The following is a 23103-nucleotide window of genomic DNA, read 5'->3' as shown; positions in this document are numbered from 1 at the left end:
TCAAACACAGCTGTGAAAATAGTCTGCTGGAAAACTATAACTTAATTTTTAAAAATTGAGCTGTGAGGTGTTTTCTTTAGAAATAACGTCCCCTCATTCTCACTCAGCCAATAAAGTTGTTTCCTGTAATCAAATTAAACTGAAAAGTACTTATATAAGAATTAATTTAAAATAAATCCAAAGACAGGCACTGAAGAGGTTTTTTTTTAAATGACACACTTAATGTTATTTTTCTGAAGACTTAAACACACAGTTTATTCCCAGGCTGAGATAGTTTGTGTATCATCTTTGCTCAGTGAGCCCCACTCTATAATCTAGGTTTAAACTCTAGGGCAGCGTTGTCATCTCTGAGTCAGAAGCCGGTGGGTCAATCTCCAACAGACCCTCAGCACATAATCAGTGCACCACTGAGGGGATGCTGCATTGTCAGAGGTTCTGTATTTTGGGTAAGTGAACAAACTGAGGTCCTGTCTGCCTGCTGAGATCCTGTGGTGCTATGCAAAGAAGAGCAGGGGAGTTCACTAATGTATAGACAAACGTTTGTCCCTCAACCAACACCAGCAAAAACAGATTAGCTGGTCATTCCTCCATTTGCTATTTATGAGACCTTGCTTTGTTTTTTTTTTATTCGTTCACGGTATGTGGGCGTCGCTGGCAAGGCCGGCATTTATTGCCCATCCCTAATTGCCCTTGAGAAGGTGGTGGTGAGCCGCCTTCTTGAACCGCTGCAGTCCGTGTGGTGACGGTTCTCCCACAGTGCTGTTAGGAAGGGAGTTCCAGGATTTTGACACAGCGACAATGAAGGAACCGTGATATATTTCCAAGTCGGGATGGTGTGTGACTTGGAGGGGAACATGCAGGTGGTGTTGTCCCCATGCGCCTGCTGCCCTTGTCCTTCTAGGTGGTAGAGGTCGCGGGTTTGGGAGGTGCTGTTGAAGAAGCCTTGGCGAGTTGCTGCAGTGCATCCTGTGGATGGTGCACACTGCAGCCACAGTGCGCCGGTGGTGAAGGGAGTGAATGTTTAGGGTGGTGGATGGGGTGCCAATCAAGCGGGCTGCTTTATCTTGGATGGTGTCGAGCTTCTTGAGTGTTGTTGGAGCTGCACGCATCCAGGCAAGTGGAGAGTATTCCATCACACTCCTGACTTGTGCCTTGTAGATGGTGGAAAGGCTTTGGGGAGTCAGGAGGTGAGTCACTCGCCGCAGAATACCCAGCCTCTGACCTGCTCTCGTAGCCACAGTATTTATATGGCTGGTCCAGTTAAGTTTCTGGTCAATGGTGACCCCCAGGATGTTGATGGTGGGGGATTCGGCGATGGTAATGCCGTTGAATGTCAAGGGGAGGTGGTTAGACTCTCTCTTGTTGGAGATGGTCATTGCCTGGCACTTATCTGGCGCGAATGTTACTTGCCACTTATCAGCCCAAGCCTGGATGTTGTCCAGGTCTTGCTGCATGCGGGCTCGGACTGCTTCATTATCTGAGGGGTTGCGAATGGAACTGAACACTGTGCAGTCATCAGCGAACATCCCCATTTCTGACCTTATGATGGAGGGAAGGTCATTGATGAAGCAGCTGAAGATGGTTGGGCCTAGGACACTGCCCTGAGGAACTCCTGCAGCAATGCCCTGGGGCTGAGATGATTGGCCTCCAACAACCACTACCATCTTCCTTTGTGCTAGGTATGACTCCAGCCACTGGAGAGTTTTCCCCCTGATTCCCATTGACTTCAATTTTACTAGGGCTCCTTGGTGCCACACTCGGTCAAATGCTGCCTTGATGTCAAGGGCAGTCACTCTCACCTCACCTCTGGAATTCAGCTCTTTTGTCCATGTTTGGACCAAGGCTGTAATGAGGTCTGGAGCCGAGTGGTCCTGGCGGAACCCAAACTGAGCATCGGTGAGCAGGTTATTGGTGAGTAAGTGCCGCTTGATAGCACTGTCGACGACACCTTCCATCACTTTGCTGATGATTGAGAGTAGACTGATGGGGCGGTAATTGGCCGGATTGGATTTGTCCTGCTTTTTGTGGACAGGACATACCTGGGCAATTTTCCACATTGTCGGATGGATGCCAGTGTTGTAGCTGTACTGGAACAGCTTGGCTAGAGGCGCAGCTAGTTCTGGAGCACAAGTCTTCAGCACTACAGCTGGGATGTTGTCGGGGCCCATAGCCTTTGTGTGAATTGACTGCCGCATTTTCCTACATAACAACAGTGACTGCACTTCAAAAGTAATCCATTGGTAGTAAGGCACTTTGGGCTGTTCTGAGGACACGATAAGGAGCTATATCAATGCAAATTATTTCTTCTTTAACGCTCTAATGCAGTACTGAGTGCTGCATTGTCAGAGGAGCCGTGCTTTGGGTAAGATGTTAAATCAAGTTCTAGTGTGATGAAGGTGGACATTAAAGATTCCATCATTTGAATTATTTGAAGATCATTGAGCTCTCATGTGTTCTGGCCAACATTCCTTCCTCAAACAACACCAGAGTAACTGGCAATTCATCTTATTGCGGTTTGTGGGATCTTGGTGTCTGCAAAATAGCTGTTGCATTTGCTCACATAACAGCATTCACTGCGCTTCTAAATAATTCATTGTATGTTTGACGTGGTCTTAAGAAATGTGATATGGTGTTGTATAAGCAAAATCTGTCTGACTATTAAGTTTACGTAGCAGGAATTATGATCAGTATGAGGCTTTCTTAGAGACAGTAGCTCTTTTCTGTTTATCTACTGTATTAACAGTGAACCAAATGGGTCATTTGGTAAAACTATTGCCAGTGCAATACTGAGCCATACAGATCTATGTTCAATCTTCAGTCTACGTGTAGTTAGATGGTCTCAGCTAGGTCACTGTAATGGTCCTACAATTGACTTCAGTGCCCTTCGGAAAAAAGTTATTCATGGTTCCCAACCATGACTGCTCGCCGGTGACTCTTGCTGGATAGTGTAGACTTCAGGTGAAGACAACACTAGGCTTGGAGTGAGGACACTATATTCAATATCTAGGCTTGCACATGAAGAATGGCCACTTGAGCGAGGCAATAAATGGCAGTTAGTGCTGGTAGCAGCGATAATGAGTCAACACACTCTGAAGAGAGGGGAAAACTGGGGGGTTTAAAAGCCTGTCAGAAATCAAATTCTTATGGCTCAGGTGCTGATCTCCCATTCAGATGGCTTTCATTCAAATCCCAGCTTCGACTGACATTGGAATTTGATTATGTTCCATGAGCAAGTTTCACTGGTGTACAGCTCAAAGTGTTGGATGAAACACGTCATGCTGACAAAGTCATCAACATGGAGGTCTATCTCATTCCATGTTTCCAACTGGCTGTGTAAGGGGCTAAAACAGAGAAGAAATTTACAACTAAAGTAGATTCTATTTTGAAAAAAAAATTAATCTGCACTCCAAACTTTCCAAAAGATAATCTTGAAATTTATTTATGGCAGAAAAGAAAACAGACAGACTTAGCTGCCTAGTCCCAGCTACTAAAATGTCTCTCTGTAGGACAATCATAACCGAAGAAGAAGCCAATATACCACACCCTTCCTTCGAAAAAAAACTCAGGGTGGTTCTGTGTGCAGTTTGGATCCATTGCCGACCGAATCGCTCAGCTGTACACCAATCAACTCCACAAAACAGACAGCAAATCGTTTTTGATCTGTTATTCTGTCTAAAATTCCCGGAAAATGTCTGATAAAATCTGACATACAGCAAGGACTGTTGCCCCTGATTTTTCCATCAATCTCTGTTAACGTAAATGTGGAGAGAGAAGACAAGTGGGATTAGTTTTGGATTGCTCCAGCAACGAATTGGCACAGACACGATGGGCCGAGTGCTGTAAATTTCGCAGGTTCTAGGTGGTGGAGCAGTTTGGAGGATGTCTGTTAAAATCGCTTCTGAAATTGAAACTTCTGAATTGTAAGAGTGTTCTGGTAAATGAGGACTGCTGGTAACATTATTAGGGTGAATTGGTTGGGATAAGTTACTGAGCAGATAAAATTCACAAATACTGTCATTAACCCAGCAATCTTTCCTTTGCATCTGTGTAAGTTAATTCATCACTGTTATACTGTTAGGGTCCACCCAGTCAGTTCCCAACTAACATTCTCAATGATCACTGCTTAAACACAAATATCCATAAAACACAAACGAGTCAAAAGAAAACTTTTCCTTTTTAACTTTCTAACATTCTCAATGATCACTGCTTAAACACAAATATCCATAAAACACAAACGAGTCAAAAGAAAACTTTTCCTTTTTAACTTTCTAACATTCTCAATGATCACTGCTTAAACACAAATATCCATAAAACACAAACGAGTCAAAAGAAAACTTTTCCTTTTTAACTTTCTAACATTCTCAATGATCACTGCTTAAACACAAATATCCATAAAACACAAACGAGTCAAAAAAAACTTTTCCTTTTTAACTTTCTAACTTTTGAAAAGTGTGAAGATGAGAAGACTCACTCTTTAATTGAATTTCTTCTGCTTTATTTAAATGTCCCATTGGGGTTCTACTCTTGTGTCATTTTTACCAGCTCAATTTCTCCCCAGCATTTCTTGATTCTTTTTTATCTCCTTCCCTCTCCCTCTATCTCTCTTCGTCACTCACATTTCTTTCTTTTTGTTTGCCCCTGTCTTGGCATCGTATCCCCCATATTTATACAAGGGTTACTCATCCATAGGATGGTCCCTAGGCAAAACAGTCTGCCTGTGTACTCATTAAAATAGGCTACAAACAAATTGCAAAGATATGTTTCTAAATATATAAAAAAAAGTAGACGATCGAAAGAAATGTTGAAGCTGATGACAACTAGCTAAATGTGCTGGAAGGACTACAATCTAGCTATGAAGTCTGGAAAGGTTATTTTATCATACAACCCGCAAACATGGTAGCTTTTTAATGAGGTGCATTTAAACTTGGGTGATTCTGTCACTGGGTTTCAGCAGCCGAAGACTACTCTGTGCCTACAGCTCAGATGTGATGGAATGTTTTGACTTGCGAATTGTCCCTGCAGATAGCATTACATTCAACAACTACTTGTGTATAATTAGTTAGCATTATGGTCTTACTGCTGTCTGCCTTTACAGTTCAGTAACAGCGCCAAGTGTCTCTCCATATCAAAACGGATATCCTATTTCTTCCGAGTTTAAGTTGTGGTTTTTCTGCTCCGTCTTGTAAGTCACAGACCTTCCTTGATGATAACAGCAGCATATCATTTCTCGCGCACTGTGACAGCACTCTGTGATGTTGCTGGCTACTGACCACATACACAATCATTAGCCTGGCTGCAACCACTGTGTGTGTGTTTTTTTTTTACAAATTTATTATTTATTTCAAGTTGAATGTGCAAAAACAAAGTTAACCATATGAATAGGGAGCACATTTTTTCTTCCTTTGTTTTTAGAGGTGACAGGCAGGAGGGCCTGCAGGGTTATTGGAGTATTTGTACCCCACTTTGTGATACTTTATGGTGTTGGGTCAGATGTCAGCCACAGTATTTTTGTTTAATTATAAAATTATTAGAATATGCCAAAAATATCACAATCAAAAATGAACTTTACTTCTTAAACGTAAAGTATCTTTTCTTTTCTTTTAAGTATTCAACAAATACTTCCCAAAAAGCACGTTTGGAGTTGCATAGGTGTCAATGAAATACAGGCACATGGGTGACAGAGCTGGCACAAAGAACTGCACTCGACTGATTAGAACAAAAAGCACTGCTTGTAAAGCCAAGCTATTTAAATAAGAATACTGTACCACTGAAAGTCTATTCAAAACCATTAACAATTCAAACTTTCTTCCAAACAAGATATAGAAGATGCTCTCTAACATTTTAATCCCAAGCCTCCATTCCTCCTTTGATTAAAGCAAAAATAGGAGAACCTCTAAATTATAACTAAAATTCAAACACAACTTTATATATATATTTGTCACAACAAATTATAAAAGCAAAAAGTTCAAGAAGCCTTCAACTCCCTTCTGTATTGTTGTGTTGGGGAGCAAGTCGCCAATAAGACATTTCAACAAATAGCCTCCTTCTGTGCTATACGATTTGATGAATCTATGGTAAACAAATTGCAGTGATTGAGGGGAAATCTCACGCATCTGAACATTAGATAGCATTAATAAAAAGTTCTTGTAGTAATACAATGGTGAGGAACTATCCACACAGCCAAGCTCATACTCATAAGACACTTTTAAAGTTCCTATATCCCACTGTTCCAGTGCAGCAAGAGTATCCTCTGTGTACTACTCTCTACCTTTCACTTTTCTGTCAGGTACTGGTTATGCTGGGTTCTGTTGTGCAATGTGGAGACCCAATTGCATAATAGAGCATAAATGCAGCAAAGGACTCCTGGTGTTTACATTAGTGCAACCATCTCCCTTAACCAGATGGCACATTTATAGATCCACAATGATGTGGTCTGCGATGCTGTCAGTTTCTGAAACATCTACTGTAAATGGGCATTTATACAGAGGGAGACCTGAGAATCTTCTATCAGTTGCACTCCTGTAATACAAAAGCACTTGTAGAAAATGCACTGGGGGAAGTAAAATTCCTCCTATCAACTATTGTAGAGAAAAAGCCATCACTAATACAAAATGGGTAACGTCATTGTGCCAATTTCTTTCCCAAAATTATCAGCAGGAGAAATTTCATCCTATGTCTCTCTCATGCCTTGATACCCATTTTTTTTAAAGCACATCTAATATAAATGTTTATTCAATGTTTAGCAAACTTCATTTACCCAGTGTGAATTTTTAACATCATATTATTTTAGGTTTTTTGTGCCTCTAGTGTCAGCATTTAGAACTCCCCGGACATGATTTAGATTTCAGTAAACCTCTCACCACCCCAGCTCGTTAATGTATCTTAACCCTCAACCCTATTACTGTGTGATATTTCCAGCCAGACTGCCAATACTCATTTCACATAGGATGTGTACACCCAGCAGAGAGGAAACTTTCATTCCAACAGTCCAAACAGTTCTGAGAGGCAAAAGGGCACTGCGTTACCCCACTGAACCACCCGATGCCTCTTTTTGAAAGGCTTTAATGGAATAATACTCAAACAAATAAAATTGTTTTATCCAGAAACCTTACTAAAGCACAGTGTCAGATTCCCTGCATGTTTCATGCAGCTTTTTTGACATTTTAAACTCTCAACAGCACTTATACCAATTGTAATGTTAAGCAGATGCTGTTCTCTTCCCAGATAATGTGAAAATTCTGTACTTTGATAAAACATTAATTTCCTTCATAAATACAATTTAATTTGTGACAAAACTCTAAACGCATGGAAGTAGTTACAGTGAGTTAATTTGAATTTTAATTGTTTTGAAATTCAGGCTACGTAGCACAATGACACGAAAAAAGGATAAGCTTTTATCACCACGCAGTGATTGATTAATACATACATACTGTAAAAGCTTATAATCCTACTTGGGCCATTCATTATACAACAATTAGTCATGTCACAGGAATTGAGAGGCTCTTACCTCCCGGCTCTATTAGTAGCTGCTGAGAAGTCACATTCCTGCAGGGAGATTGGAACTGCAGGCTATCTTATGGGAGGGAGTGCCCTGATGTATATCAATATAACCAGTCTTATTTTTATTTTCTTAAGTAAAGAATTATTTGTAGCTTACGGTAAAAATGCAATTACCAGTATCTTTTGCACTTTGATTGTGTCCTTTTCCTTTCAGGCATACTTCGGCCTAAAACATTTACCCAGTAAAATTGACACAATCTGACATTTTAACACATAAATGGGTAACTGCTGTTAACATGAATTTGAGCGTCCTGTCTCCCTGGGGCAACATTCAGCTTTGAATTGGCTGCGAGCTGGTTAGAGCCAGGAGACGTTCCTTTAGTGTAGCCAGTGATATGACTCGTTTACAATTGGTGTCACAACATCGCTAAATTGGGTGCAGTTTCTCTCCTTTCCAATTTTAACCCTTCTTCTCCTAAAGGCTGGGGGCGGGGGGTACAGTGCCACAGGTACCAGCAGTTCATCACCTAAGTGGTCATTCTTCATGCCTGAAAATAGACAGTGAGTTTTGACTGGCTATTTGACCACAGGGGACATCACAGCCAAGCCCAATTCTGTCCTCACCTGACGTCTACAGGCACGTGCTTCCCAGCAATCGTGACCAGATAATGATTAGGAGTGGGAACGCCAGATGACTTTTTTTTCCCTCTTCCTGGCCCAAAGACTCTTAAGCCAACTGCAGAGTTTATACTCCACCCTGGCTGTGGTTAGCGAGACCAGGGATCAAACCTGGGACCTCCTCGATCTGTGTGGCTCAATTCCACCTTCAGGAGTGGGTTTATTAACTGAGCCATCAGGACAGCCAGTATAAAAGCTCTTAATAAAACAATGTTGAAATAGCAGGAAGGAGTTTTACATAGAATTACATCGAATTTTACAGCACAGAAACAGGCCATTCTGCCCAACGGGTCTGTGCCGGTGTTTACGCTGAACACGAGCTTCCTCCCACCTTAATTAATTTCACCCTATCAATATATTCTTCGATTCCTTTCTCCCTCGTGTACTTATCTAGCTTCCCCTTAAATGCTTTTCGCCTCAACATGCATTTAGCATTCTCTTTATCATCTGTGCCTCATTGTTCAACAGCATCCAAAATGGAAAGTCTCCATTCAGCAGCGACTGTCAGGGGCACCACTGGCTCAAACCAAGAGATGCATTTTCTTTGCCAAGATCCTGGAGATTAAGGAGGCACAACATTACTGTGCTGTTTTTGTAATACTCTCTTCCTTGCATAAAAATCAAATAATTTCGCACTGAATCTCTGCCACCTGTTTTGTATTGTAAAAAGTAAAACATTTTTCTGGCAACCTACCCAGCCAGGCTTTAGAGTATTTACTTGGTAGCTTCATTCACCCAGTGGAAAGACTGTCCACACGCTGTCAATCATACTTTATTAGTCAACTGTAACACTCCAAATGTCATGCTGACACATTTTATGTGGATGAGCTCTTTTCAGAGATAGAAAAATGAATGTACCCAACAATAAGAAGCAAGCACCATGTCAAATTTTCGTGGAAACCATATACATGGCCATTATTTCAGCTGCATGACTCAAGTTAAGCAGCAGTTCCCATAACAAGAAGCCCATTTTCAGCTAAAAAGGGGTCTTCTCCGCAATCTGCCTGAATGATTGTTGCTGCTTGTCATTGTTGCTCAATACTGATACATCAGTACCAAGAACTGTCTACAGTATCTGCTCAGACAATTTTTGTACAAGTGTTGTCAAATCATCAATGTGATTGTAAAGGAGACTAACAAATGGGTTTATGACTGAGAAGTGAGCAACAGTATAAAATATATAGCAAGCAAAAAAAGAATGACACCATGGGGGAGTAGGGCTGCCGTCACAATGGCTATTAAGATGATGACATATTTGGGAGGTTTGTGCTGTTGATTTAGATTCACTATGGATACAGGCAATAGAGTTTTCAGTATTATCTATAATAGTACAGTAAAAAAGAAATATAAATTATCTATCTCCAGATGGGTCTATTGGTGTTGTGTGCATTACCTATACTGAAACAGGGCTAGAAATGTTACACGCTGTATCTTTACACTGCAGGTCTATCAGTGTTACATGCATTATCTATACCTCTACAGGTCTAGCAAAGTTATATGCCTTATCTAAATGCATATGCATCTAGCAACGCTCTAAGCATTATCTATACCCATTTAGGTCCAGCAATGCAACATGCATTTTTAATACCCATATGGGTCTAGCAGTGCTATATGCCTTAACTACATGCACTCAGGTTTAGTGGTGTTATATGCATTATCATTTGCACCCATCCTTTTTTTTTCGTGTCAGCTTGGCTCAGTGGTAGCATTTTCTCCTCTGAGTCAGAAGATTGTGGGCTCAAGCCCAACTCCAAGACATGAGTACATAATCTCGGCTGACACTTCAGTACAGTACTGAGGGGGGCGGCAATTTCGGAGGTGCCATCTTTCGGATGAGATATTAAACTGAGGCCCATTTTGCCTATTCAGGTGGATGTAAAAGATCCCACGGCACGACTAAAAGAACCAGCACCACCATTAACTGTCATTCAGCTCACTTCCTGTTTGTAGGAACTCGCTGCCATGCTTGCCTACATAATAACAATGACTACACTTCAAAAGTAATTCATTTGCTGTGAAGCACTTTGGGACATCAAGGACATAAAAGATGCTTACATTAAAAAAGCTTTTCCTTTCTACATCCACTAGCAAATTTCTCATGGGACAAGACCAAGTGTAGTTTTCAGGTGCAGGATTAGAAGGATAGGGCTAATTGGACCAGGGCGCACAAATATAATTCAGTCCCCATTTTAAAGCCATACTTTCTGTTCTTATATTTAAATAATACTTTGATTCTATATAGTTTGTTTATATTTAAGTAACAAAACGTAGGGCAATTTGGAAGCAGAGAAGTAGAGTTGATTGGTGTGACAAAGAAGTGACAACCGGAAGTAAGGTTTTGTATACAGGAATTATGCGCAGATGTAAGATTTTGAATATAAGATGTAAGAGTTTGAATATATATTATTAGTTGATCTCCTCCGGCATTGCACAGAGGGAGTCAAGACCCTTGTGCAGTTTTCAGGAAAAGTGAGGTTAGAGGCCAGAGGATAATTGAGACATAATTCAGTCTCCACTTTAAAGTTTTTTTTTATTCATTCATGGGATGTGGGCATCGCTGGCAAGGCCAGCATTTATTGCCCATCCCTAATTGCCCTTGAGAAGGTGGTGGTGAGCTGCATTCTTGAACCACTGCAGTCCTTGTGGTGAAGGTTCTCCCACAGTGCTGTTAGGTAGGGAGTACCAGGATTTTGACCCAGCAATGATGAAGGAACAGCGATATATCTCCAAGTCAGGATGGTGTGTGACTTGGAGGGGAACATGCAGGTGGTGTTGTTCCCATGTGCCTGCTCCCCCTCTCCTTCTAGGTGGTAGAGGTCGCAGGTTGGGGAGGTGCTGTCGAAGAAGCCTTGGCGAGTTGCTGCAGTGCATCCTGTGGATGGTACACACTGCAGCCACAGTGCGCCGGTGGTGAAGGGAGTGAATGTTTAGGGTGGTGGATGGGGTGCCAATCAAGCGGGCTGCTTTGTCCTGGATGGTATCAAGCTTCTTGAGTGTTGTTGGAGCTGCACTCATCCAAGCAAGTGGAGAGTATTCCATCACACTCCTGACTTCTGCCTTATGGATGGTGGAAAGGCTTTAGGAAGTCAGGAGGTGAGTCACTCGCCACAGAATACCCAGCCTCTGACCTGCTCATGTAGCCACAGTATTAATGTGGCTGGTCCAGTTAAGTTTCTGGTCAATGGTGACCCCCAGGATGTTGATGGTGGGGGATTCGGCGATGGTAATGCCATTGAATGTCAAGGGGAGGTGGTTAGACTCTCTCTTGTTGGAGATGGTCATTGCCTGGCATTTGTCTGGCGCAAATGTTACTTGTCACTTATCAGCCCAAGCCTGAATGTTGTCCAGGTCTTGCTGCATGCGGGCACGGACTGCTTCATTATCTGAGGGGTTGTGAACGCAACTGAAAACTGTGCAATCATCAGCAAACTTCCCCATTTCTGGCCTTATGATGGAGGGAAGGTCATTGATGAAGCAGCTGAAGATGGTTGGGCCTAGGACACTGCCCTGAGGAACTCCTGCAGCAATGTCCTGTGGCTGAGATGATTGGTCTCCAACAACCACTACCATCTTCCTTTGTGCTATGTATGACTCTAGCCACTGGAGAGTTTTCCCCCATAACCTCATAAAGTCATAAACTCTGTCCTTAGTTTTGTATTTTTTCCATTTGTGATGCTGCAATACTTCCTTGGTGGGAGAGTGTCATTTCAGTGTTACAAATTTACTTAGGTAATTTCCATTATAAATCTAGACATAGCAATTTTTAAACTATGACAAGAAGCATGTGGAGATATAAGATTTTTCACGTAATCTGGATAAATATAGACGAGGCAGCGTTATATACATTTTTATAGTGTTATATACATTTAGCAGTGTTATGCGCATTACCTATACTCATACCGGTCTAGTAGCATTCCAGTATTATCTACACCCCAATAAGTTTACTAGCACGAGATACATTATTTATTCAAGTCCAATAGATTTACTATTGTTAGCATATTCTAAAAAAAGTACTTGCATTTATATAGCGCCTTTCACGATCTCAGGGCGTACCAAAGCACTTTACAGCCAATTATGTACTTTTGAAGTGTACTGTTATACTGGACGAAAACGCGACAGCCAATGTGCGCACAGAGAGGTCCCACAAACAGCAATGAGATAATGACCAGACAACCTGTTTTAATGATTGAAGGATAAATATTGGTCAGAACACAGAGGAGAACTCCCCTGCTCGTCTCCAAAATAGTGCCATGGGATCTTTTACGTACATACTTTTCATGAAACTTAGAAGATGATGTTGGTATACTGCTACAGACAACACGTAATTACTGTGTCTAACAAAGAGGCAAATTTTGGATATGTAAATTACAATTCAAAATGAGATATTCCTGTAGAAATCAGAAACCCTAGGTCCTAACTTTACAACAGCTAAGAATATATAACCGTGGCTTTAGAATATCATATTGATGAACTATGCTATATAAATGCAAGTTATTGTTGTTATGCTAGTTAGTCCCAATTTACATATACCAATTTAATGATGAACTATACTTTCCCCATGACTGGAGACCTACAAGTCATATCTTTATGAAGTTCTACATACAGGAACCATTGCTCGAGGTCTAGTCAGCGATACAGTGTAACTGCATCTAAAAAAAAACCTTTGGTCCTTTATAAACCCCAACTTATTAAATGCTACTTTTTTCAGTACATTACTATTTCAAATTGCCATAATCTTGCTTAAATTCTATATTAATAAACACAATAGCATGTTTTAAATAAAATATTGTATGTGATCAATATTATTTTGTGGTATATGAAGGAATCTTCACCTTCGGTGGTGGGGGGGGGGGTGTTGTTAAAATTTCCAGGACTATTTTACTTAAATACTTTAAGCCCAAGTGAAAATCTTGGAGGAGGAAGAGAATGAATGTTACACCTTCAAAATGAAATTTACTATTATAGTGTTAGAAAAATGTGAATGTACCATTTCATTTCTTTCAATGTTACATTTCTTTCTGTTCACTAATTTTAGCAAAAAAAGTAATTCCTGGCTTCACACCCACAGCATTAATTCTGATATTACAAATCAGCTTATATTTTTCCCGGTGCACTGAACAAAGATGAAAGAAAAGACCAGACCAAACATTGTCGTCACAGCTGAAAGAGGCCCACAGAATCAAATCCCATCAGACTAACAAAGCTCACCAGGTTTGGAGAAATTATGTGGCTAGGAGAACTATTTGGTTAAAAATTAATTAAGATTCAATGAAAATCTAGGGATTTACCAGTTAAAAACTGAAACTGAAGAACCTTAACCTTGCTCCAAGCTGAATTAATGATGTCACTCTTGGATGATTAATTATTTTTAAATAGTTCCTGCCTTTCACACTGAGTTTGACAAGCATGATGTTAAATATTCCATCACACCTGCCTTGTATCTCAAAGTGGCTGCCATCAATAACCACAGCAGCCTCCTTGATCATTGTTAAGTACTTTAAGAAGCTTAGCATTTAGAAGGTGCCAACCATTGTAAAAATAACTTCCACCCTCCCTGGGCAGTAGCATGGCAGGAAGAGTTACAAGTAGTGGAAACTGCACGTATTACATTGGCATTACTCTGCCCCACTAGAGAACTTATATCCTCCCTCCTTACGTTTAGAATCAGATTGTCAAGGCTTTGTTCAAACATATTGTAAAGTATATGTACTTTACACGAGTCATAGTAGAGTTTCTACACTATTCCTTCATTCCAAAAATGCTGCCACTTTCTATACTTCACTCTGGCTGCAGCGGAATTCCATTTGGCTTTGTGTGTCCTTTCCTCATTAATTGCTTTTGACACATTCAAACCTACTATAGTAATAGGTAGGAATCTACAGAATAATTTTATCTGACTTTACGACATTTCATTTTGTGCCTATACTATTAACCGTTTCCCAGCTCAACTGAGCTGGAAAGATTCCAAAAAGTTGGTAAAAAAATGATTTCCTGTTATACATATTTTTACATATAATTAAGTATAACTTGTTGAAGCCAAAATGGCTCATTTGGGCTACACACCAATCCTGACAAATGAACCATTTGACTTGCTGATCACTCCTATCAGATCCTCGGGACTGCTCAACGCTGATCCCCCCCAAAAAACAATTCGTCCCTTGTCTCCTAGAGGCAGTAGCTCCTGCTACAGTGTACATTCTATGGGTGTGAGCCTAGGCAGTGAGTGACTGTAGATTATTGGGACATGGGGGGGGGAGGGGGGAATCCTGCTCTTACCCATCGTCCACACATGTGCACTTTCCAGCAGATATCACCAGATGGCAGCCAGCAGTGAGAATGCTGACTGAAATTTCTCTGCACTATCTGAGATCAGTTCACTCAGCACACAGTGGGGATCAAACCTGCAATCTTCTTAGTTTGTATAACTCACTGGGCAATGAGTTTATCAACCAAGCCAACATCTTTTCAATCCAGCAGTTTTAAAACAAGGAACACCATAATCTGCAGACTCAGAAAACGCCTGTGGCCAGCTTAGACCTTTTAACACCTTGGCCCTCATTTCAACTCCGGGCAGGTTTTGGATGGGTGGGTGGTGAGTGGAGTTGGAAACTCACCAGCTGCTGTGGAAATCAGGCTCAGGCTGTTTTAACTCCCAGGCCTCATTCATTAAAATGCCACGGTACCGGGCAGGAAGTGGCTGCCAGCCTCTGGAAAATGAAGCGGCCTATGCGTGTGTGTGGATAGATGTGGGGATGGGGGTTCCAAGAGGATCTCATAGCAGGGAAGAGGGGAAATCTGGGGAAGAGAAGACTCCTGCTCCTCCTGGCCCAACAAAGAAAAGTAAAAAACCTAATTTTCATGGCCTCTTCATATCCCATTCCTTTTCTGACTGGCTTCAGCCACAGCAGCTTCCACACTCGGACCCAAGTTAAAATGCAGTCAAGGCCTGATTAAGTCATCGGACCCCGGTCTGAAAATGTAAAGACGGACCCTGCTGGCTTCAGGTGGGTGCCTTTGCTGCCTGTAGAGAAGAGTTGGTGCAAATCAGGTGGGAAATCGGCGGATGAGTCATCCGGGGCATTTTAACTGCCCACCCGCCCGGTTTCTGTCAGGCAGGTAGGGTTAAAATCCCCCTCTTGTATTAGACTCAGACTACAGTATGAACAGCAGCTTTGAAATTCCCATTCTGGAGCTTATCTTTTCATTGAACTGGTCTCATTTAGGAACTTATTTCTTTCTGAAAAATAGCAAACTAGAACAAAATTGGAATGAAGTTATTGATAACCCCCTCCAAAAAGTGATTTAGATGAAATACTTATCAGAAGAGGCAAATATTAATTATGCTTTTGAACCGTTGTTCTATGGAAGTGCAAGAGTTGTCAAATCACCTTCTCTGCTCTGCGATGCAGCAGCCTTTAGTCTATATCAGCGGCCTCATGAATCCATCATCAGCCTTGTTAATTCATCAGCATTTTCTTTTGGCAAATGTGGTCAAAATATACAACCACCACCACCACAGAACGAAACAACTATAGACGCAAGATGTCAAGTTTTCCTACACCCTTTCTCTCAATGAGGTAATGTTGACTCACTGAAGTTGCACAGGCAGGAAGGAAAAGAGTGAATTAGGTGTCAAACCATGTTGCCAATGGCTCCCCGGTTTGTGATTTACTGCTACCTGACAGCTTTGCTGTTGTAATATTACTTGTTTCTGCTATTGAGGGCAATCAAATTGTCACCCACTATAGTGAAAGTGTACAATCTTTGATCAACACTGTGCAAAAAAAGATTCAGTAAAATGACAAACCAGGCTTACGCTCAAGAGTAAAGTCATAATTACAGTTATTTAATTAGTACCCAGCAAACAAGGGTCAGGGAAACTCATGATTACAGTTATTCGATTAAAGCCAAGAAACTTGAAGAAGAGGCATGAACACAGGGTTTAGAATCGGTAGATCTCTTGAACTGACATTAGCTGTCTTTTTTATTCTATTTTTAATTACTATTCTCATCTTTTTTAGGTTGGCGCTTCACCTCTATGGACTCTTCCAAGGACATGTTAGTTAGTCCTATAATACTACCAATGGCCTTCTGTAATCAATTTGTGCAACAGTGTGGAATCGTCCCCAAACGCTAACAAGAATTTGGCATTTTGGCCACGGTGGGCTTGATTCCTACCGCATCATGTCACACTGCACTGGTAGTACAAAGTACTGCATCTTGGCTTGTTTGGTTGAGTTTTGTTTGGTTTATCTTTCTTTCCTTGCTAGTCTTTCTTTTAAATATTTGTTTTCTACCCTCGGGTCAATAGAAATTTTGAAAATGAAATTGAAGAAAACAAAACATTGAAAATCATACTTGCATATTAATCAATGCAAATCTTTTTTGTTCATTGCCTAGCAAACTGATAATCACCAAGACTTGAATGTTCTTCACTGGATTGTAATGTTATATCTGCTGATGGAGACTAAAGGATGAATATGAGGCAAAGTACATCAGCATTAATTGAAGGTTGCCATCAAAGAAAATGAAGTGCGACACTATGAAGCAATAAAACGGCTGCTCATGTGAAATAAGTAAAAACACTTGTATCACTGCCACTGAATTTGAGGTACAAAGAGCCTCTGTAAAACTATTATTTTCTCCTGAACTAACAGCTCTACTAAGGGAGACTGTGCCACATAACCAAATAGTTCTATTGCCAACTTTTGACCTGTGCAGGATATGAGGTTGCACATCCAATGGACTAATAACATGTAACCCTATTTATAGTACATCTTTTCCACTGAATCTCTCCTCTACATCCACCCCCTCAGCATTTATCTGTTAATCTGACCTTGGTACATCCAGTGTATTCGGGAACTTACCCCACTTTGGGCAATGCAGTGATCATTTTCTATGGATTTTTAAATGATGATTTATGACCAATCTGTTGAGATTCTAGATTCAGGAATACACATTCCCAAAATTACCAGAAAAAAGTAGCTTTATGAATTTCCTATTTTGGAACTTCTTTTTGAAAAAAAAGAAAAGAAAAAAAGAGTTACTGTATGTCAGTGTATTGCCAAGCAATATAAAATGAGACCGTTAAAACCATCATTATAAAAACAGAAATACAAACAAGTTGAGACAAGCTGAGAATTCATAAGGCCAAGTTAATGTAGGGTCTAAAAATATAATCTTGGTTTGAACTTCTTTTCATGCTGTGGAAAAATGTTGGGTACAATAGTGTGCTGTCAGAGGAACAATGTTTACATTGACAGGGGTTGGAGGGCTGAGCGCAGCGTATGAAAGCACAGGTTGTTCCCTTTCGAGCAAAATTTTCCTGAGTGAAAACCTGTGGCTCGCACACAGTTGAGACACAGTCTTTTTACAGGCGGTGTGTAAAAACAGTCACTTGCCATAGTTTAACTTTCCATGATTTACGGCTCGCTTCAATTTTTTTTTCGCCTGTCGAAAGATAAGTTCGAGCCGTAACCCCGTCCTGGGGCCTATTACTGATAAGATGAATTTTGCTAATGGTCTATTGGAGAAACTTTTTAAATGATACAGCAAGGATAGTAATTGTTACATAACCCAAAAAAGAATTAACATGCTCACACAAAATCAATAACTTAAGTAAGAAAACTGAAGCACGGTTTTTATTAAATTAAAGAGGTACAAGAATTTCTAAACAAGAGAAAGATTATGGGCTAACGTCAATGACGTGAAACAAAAATAGTCTATTTTTAGTGTTAAAATCGCAGATAAATCATTGTTCAAATGCTGGCAAAAGGTTTTTTGAATTTTTTGAAATCTGCTATACCAATTCTTTTGGTCCATTGTAACTATGCAGTGATTCCTAATTAGATGTTGTTCGTTATTTAAAAGAAAACTTTCTTTTTCCATTTGAATTTCAAGAATCATTCCATTGTAACCAGTCCCCATTTAAAAAAATTTCCATGCCATTCTCTAATAATCCATTCGTCAAAGGGTCCTCTTTTGAAGTCAGTCAGAAAAAAGAGTTGACTGATTTTCTGATATGTTACTTTTTTTGTTGTTTTGTTGAAAACCAAACCTCAAAATGACATGGTGATAATTGGGGAAGGCATATTACAGCTTTAAACACAGCATAGCAACACGCCTATCACAGAGGCGGCAGTAAATGTTACCGTGATATTAAATTACCTCAGGCTAAGTTCAGCTCAGAACTGATTGCATTCATGAATGTCAGTCATCTCGGAACCAGTCACGTCTTCCCACAACACATCAAAAAACCCTCAATCTTAGTATATTCTGGAACTATTCAACAATTTAAACTAAGCCAACATTTTTGAGATTTAGTATTCAAAAGACAAGAATTCACTTGGAATTTTTTTTTTTAAAAAGCTTTTAACTAGCGACTGACTGATTAGCCTGACTGACTGACTGACAAACAGAGAGACTGCCTACTGAGTAACTAAGGTTCACTCACATAGAGTCGTCGTTCTTCCACTTTCCTTTTCTACTTTGGCCTATCGCAGCATCCAGAACTTCAGAACTTGACGGCATAACACCTCAGGGTCGTCTCGCCTACCTTATGAATCACTGCGAGCCATTGTCACCGTTACCGAACTCTGCTTGAATCGCTGATTGAAATAAAAACCCCAAACCTTTGCTTGTGCTCATCCACAGGAAGGAAGACAAAAAGAGGAATGTGGATAAAGTTGTTCAAGGCTCCTTTTATCAATAAAAAGTAGCCCTTCCTCCTGCACCAAAAAAAAGAAAGATACAATTGATCTAAGGGAGAATAAGTGGCAAGTCTTTCGGAAGAGTCAGTGCCTAACGTGGCTTCTGCCACTGCTGCCTTAGTTAAGCAAACTTTACAGCCAATCGAGCCATCATCCAATAGAGCCTATTTGCTGAGCAACAGTGGAGCTTTGTGGTTTGCCTCACAGTTGACAGTAAGTTATGAGCCCTTTGTGAGCGCAGGGGAAGGAAAACAGAGATCGGAATTTGGCAGGAAAATATAATACAGAATTCTCCTGTCTATGGAACCTGAATTTTCGTGAAAACAATCAAGCATTGTTGAAAGAAAGAAAAGCAACTTTGACAGATGAAATATAGAGGGGCCCCTTCTAGGAAAACAGTAAACAAAGCGCCATTCAGGCCAGGTCCATTCTGTCATTTATAAAGATAGTTTCTTCTGTGTGGTGCGAGTTTACAGCAAAGAGCTCAAATTCAACAAATCAAGTGTAAAATCTCCCACAGTCCACATTAAAATGGCCAGCAAAAAAAAAGAAGAGGGAGAGAGAGCAGACGATGCCAAGAACAGGGGGAAAAAAAAAATCACAAGTTGCTCTGTTTGAGCGAGGGCACAATTAGTGGAGAGGGTGAAAAGGGACTGTGAAAAAACTCTAAAAGACGGGCCAAAAAAAAAGCAAACAATTGCAAATTAAAATGAGCTAATTTAGCCAGCCACCGGAAAGGAGATGGACACAGAAGATCATTGCATGGAGAAATATGAAAAGGAAGTAAGCATCCGTGGCCATTGTTTGGAGCACTGTGTCTTATTTTGTAGACTGGAGCTCATCGATTAACCATGAAGTCATTGTTGGCAAGAGAAGGCCAGATACTTGAGCTGGTACCACTGCCCTTCAAACATCTGGGATGCTTCGACAAAGTGAGCCAATGTTCCTCCACAAACCCTGCATCCCTTTCTAAAAACAAAAATGGGAGACTGAACTGGGTTCAGGCATACATGCTTAAGAAGAAAAAAAAGGACTCTCAGCATGCAGACCAAAGAAAAGCGTTTTTGTGCCCTTTTCGTACACAAATCTTAATTAGATTTCTGCTGAGACAAATTGAGGAAATTACCTTGAACGCTGCTTCGATTAAACTGCTCTGTGCTCATGACAGAATGGACAATAGTTCATTAGTTACAGCAAGGCCCTCCCCTACTTGTGTTCTTCTGGAAAACTGATCTAATTTGACTAAAAATAACAAGGGATGGACATTTGGCCTTACCGCTGTTATCGCTGGAATTAACTGTCAACACTTTGCAGTACAGAGAGGGTTGGAGGAGAGGGAATGTCACTGCCACAGTCTACTGACACATCACTTGTTCAAACCAAATAGAACTGGCTGCTCTACCTCTAAAAGCAGCCTTACTTATAAATGAATCCAAAAGCCAAGCAGACCACACCTATGCACTACTATTCTTTGTTGACATAAGTCTTGTAATGTACAATTTAATCAATATGAAACAAAATAATAGACATGGGCAGCTATTACTGATAGGTCTATTTAATAGATCGTCCTCTAAGAAAAATAATTAAAGTGAAGAAAATTGATTTATTTTGTGGAAAATATTCCATATTCCTCCTATTAATCACTGAGAATGAGTAAAAGGTTTAATTTGAAAAAGGCTTAAGAAGGGGAATACTGAAAGAACCCATGTTGGAATGTGCACAGATTACTGTTTAACACTATAGCTTATAGGGAGCCAACTATAGTCAACCATAGGCAGAAGAGCCAAGAAACTACTTGCTACTGTCAGATATCATATCAATGCGAAAAGGCTGTGGCTTTGAGTTAAACTGTGCATTAAATATCTTAAACCAACTTAACCTGATCAAGATTGTTACATGGAGATAAAGGAAAAAATGCTTACCCTTGCAATTTAGGAAACAAATGCCTCTGGATGCACTAGAATAGTTTACAACAAAACAGGTAATGGAGAGTGGAAGTATTAGTATGGCATCTGAAGCTTTTTATAGTTCATGCTGCATTTTCCCATGTTTATATTGGTTGACTATGAATGTTTAAGAATTTTTATTTGTTTTCACTATAAAGCATAAATTTATTAGAAAATTACAGGTGAATTATCCATTACTTTAGTTGCAGTGTTGTCTCTTTATCACCTAGCTAATGTAGTTGTTACATTTTCAGGTACTTCATCAGATACTTTTGTTGTGCTCAGTAGCAACGTCTACTCCTGTAAATGAGCCCTTCCTCCTTATGAACTGGAGCATGACTTCATATGGACAATATCTGGTGATGTAGCATTGCCCAAGGACCAAACAAAAGCCCACGTTATTGCAATTAGCTTACTGAACATAAGCCTTCTTGTATTCTCTTAATCTTTGCATAGCAAGAAAACATTCCATCAGACTGTATGAATTAGGGTATAAATTACAAATCAGTAGTAAGTAAAAAGTAGACAGTAGTGGAAAATCAATATAGCAAATTTCACTTGATTATAGAACTTATGACTTATACCTCCTTGGGTACAAAAAATTGGGAAGTATGCAACATTTCAGTAACTCCTTAGCAAACATCTGTAACATAACTTATAGGTGAGGTTTTGTCTACTAACATGGAATGTCTAGCCTCAATCTTGATGGGCTTAGAAGAACTGATGAACTCGGAGAAGGCTATCACATTTATCCTCGGAATCAGCAGCTCCTGACTACACAGGATAGCTTCCTGTGATAGCCTCCGTCAAATGGATTTGAAAGAATCTTAGACCTCTCCCTTCAAAAAAAATCTTATCTTTCACCATTTTTTTAAAATATTATGATCGGATTGAGACAATGGAGATCAAAAAGGTGTTTTTTTACACAAGCAAGTACAGCTGTCCCTCGCTCAACAGTTTAGAGATGTAGGGCTGGACTCCCAGAAGCTGTCCCCATCAAACAAGATGATAAACTGATGATCTGCCAGATTCAATAGACTGAGATCTTTGCGGGAAATGCTACTAGTGAGATCAATGCTAACGGCTTTGCAATTAAAAAGTATTAACATATTAAGGCTGACTAGTTTGATTGCCAGAATCCGTGGAACAGTTTTCCCACAATACAATTTCGAGTCATACACAAAATGTGTGAATTCTATCCCAGCCCTGAGATACTATGGCTGCAGTAAAACAAATTTAAAGTGTCCTTCCACATTTCAGAAATAGATATTAAAAATGCAAGATTTTTCTTATGATTTGAAATGCACGGATCTCCTTACCCGTCACAGTAATATCATACAGCAAGCCCTTGGCCAGAACATAGAATGCTCAATTATCTGCAGTAATGATGTTTGTCGAGCGATATAAAACTGATGCTCCATACTAAACACTCCTTTTGTTGGCTTAGATAGATTAGATATTTAAAGGGATTTGTTGAACTACAAGACAAAAACTCCACAGGGCCAAATTAGAGGGTATCCATCATGATACTAGTCAGAGTCTGTAGTCATTTTCATAATATTATTCAAATCATTCAAACATATCAAATCTTTTCAAATTTAACTATTCAAAAACATAATTATTGGGAAAATTACATTTAGAATACTCAGAATAACTTATTGAAACCGGAAAAGTCCATTAGGCTCATTAGGTCCAATTTGTTTCACCAATCTCAAACTTTTTCATCATATCCTTCAAATCCTTCACCCTTTAAAGCACATCTGGTTGCCTCGTGAACCCATTTACACTGTTTGCTTTAAAGTTCTTCCATCTCCCTCCATAATCCAGTTTACGATTGTATAAAAACGATTGGAATTCTTTCTCCTAACTTTCTCATTTTTAACTTCTGTCCCCTAGTATTTGAACCCTCCGCCACAGTAAACTATTTACCTACATCAATTTTCTTAATGTTTTCCATCTTGGATACCCTTGGTTTGCTCCCGACGTCATTTTTGTTTTTCAATGATTAGGTGGCATAAGAACAGGGTAGAATTGGAGACAACTATAACAGGGGACGATGTCTCACAGAATTGACCCCGGTTGTTCTCGACAGAACAGAAAGACAAGGAGAATTCATGCTGGGCAGCCAACAAATCGAAACTATGCCTCTTAAAGTATGCTCCAACAACCCTTCGATACCATAAAATAATCAAAACCATGTGCACTGTTCATTGTTGCAATTATACTGTTCATGTTGTAACAGTCAAGGAAATTTAAAAGAAACATAAAAG

At 40.1% G+C, this 23103-nt stretch overlaps 1 protein-coding gene across 10 annotated transcripts in view; it reads right to left on the bottom strand.

Annotated features, from left to right (window-relative positions):
- The window catches only part of sox6 (SRY-box transcription factor 6), a 519057-nt gene that overhangs the window by 323776 nt on the left and 172178 nt on the right, over positions 1–23103 (bottom strand). For 6 of the 10 annotated variants that reach the window (XM_067993891.1, XM_067993898.1, XM_067993893.1 and 3 more), the window contains one exon: positions 18632–18905. The exons of the other annotated variants lie outside the window; for them this stretch is intronic. In XM_067993891.1, the coding sequence (XP_067849992.1) occupies positions 18632–18708 (77 nt within the window). In that variant the 5' untranslated portion in view covers positions 18709–18905. Of the gene's footprint in view, positions 1–18631; positions 18906–23103 lie in introns of those variants that run through there. 10 annotated transcript variants of the gene reach the window in all.

Source organism: Heptranchias perlo, chromosome 12, assembly GCF_035084215.1.
Source record: "Heptranchias perlo isolate sHepPer1 chromosome 12, sHepPer1.hap1, whole genome shotgun sequence".
Classification (NCBI taxonomy): Eukaryota; Metazoa; Chordata; class Chondrichthyes; order Hexanchiformes; family Hexanchidae; genus Heptranchias; species Heptranchias perlo.
This window is presented reverse-complemented; position numbering and strand designations above follow the sequence as displayed.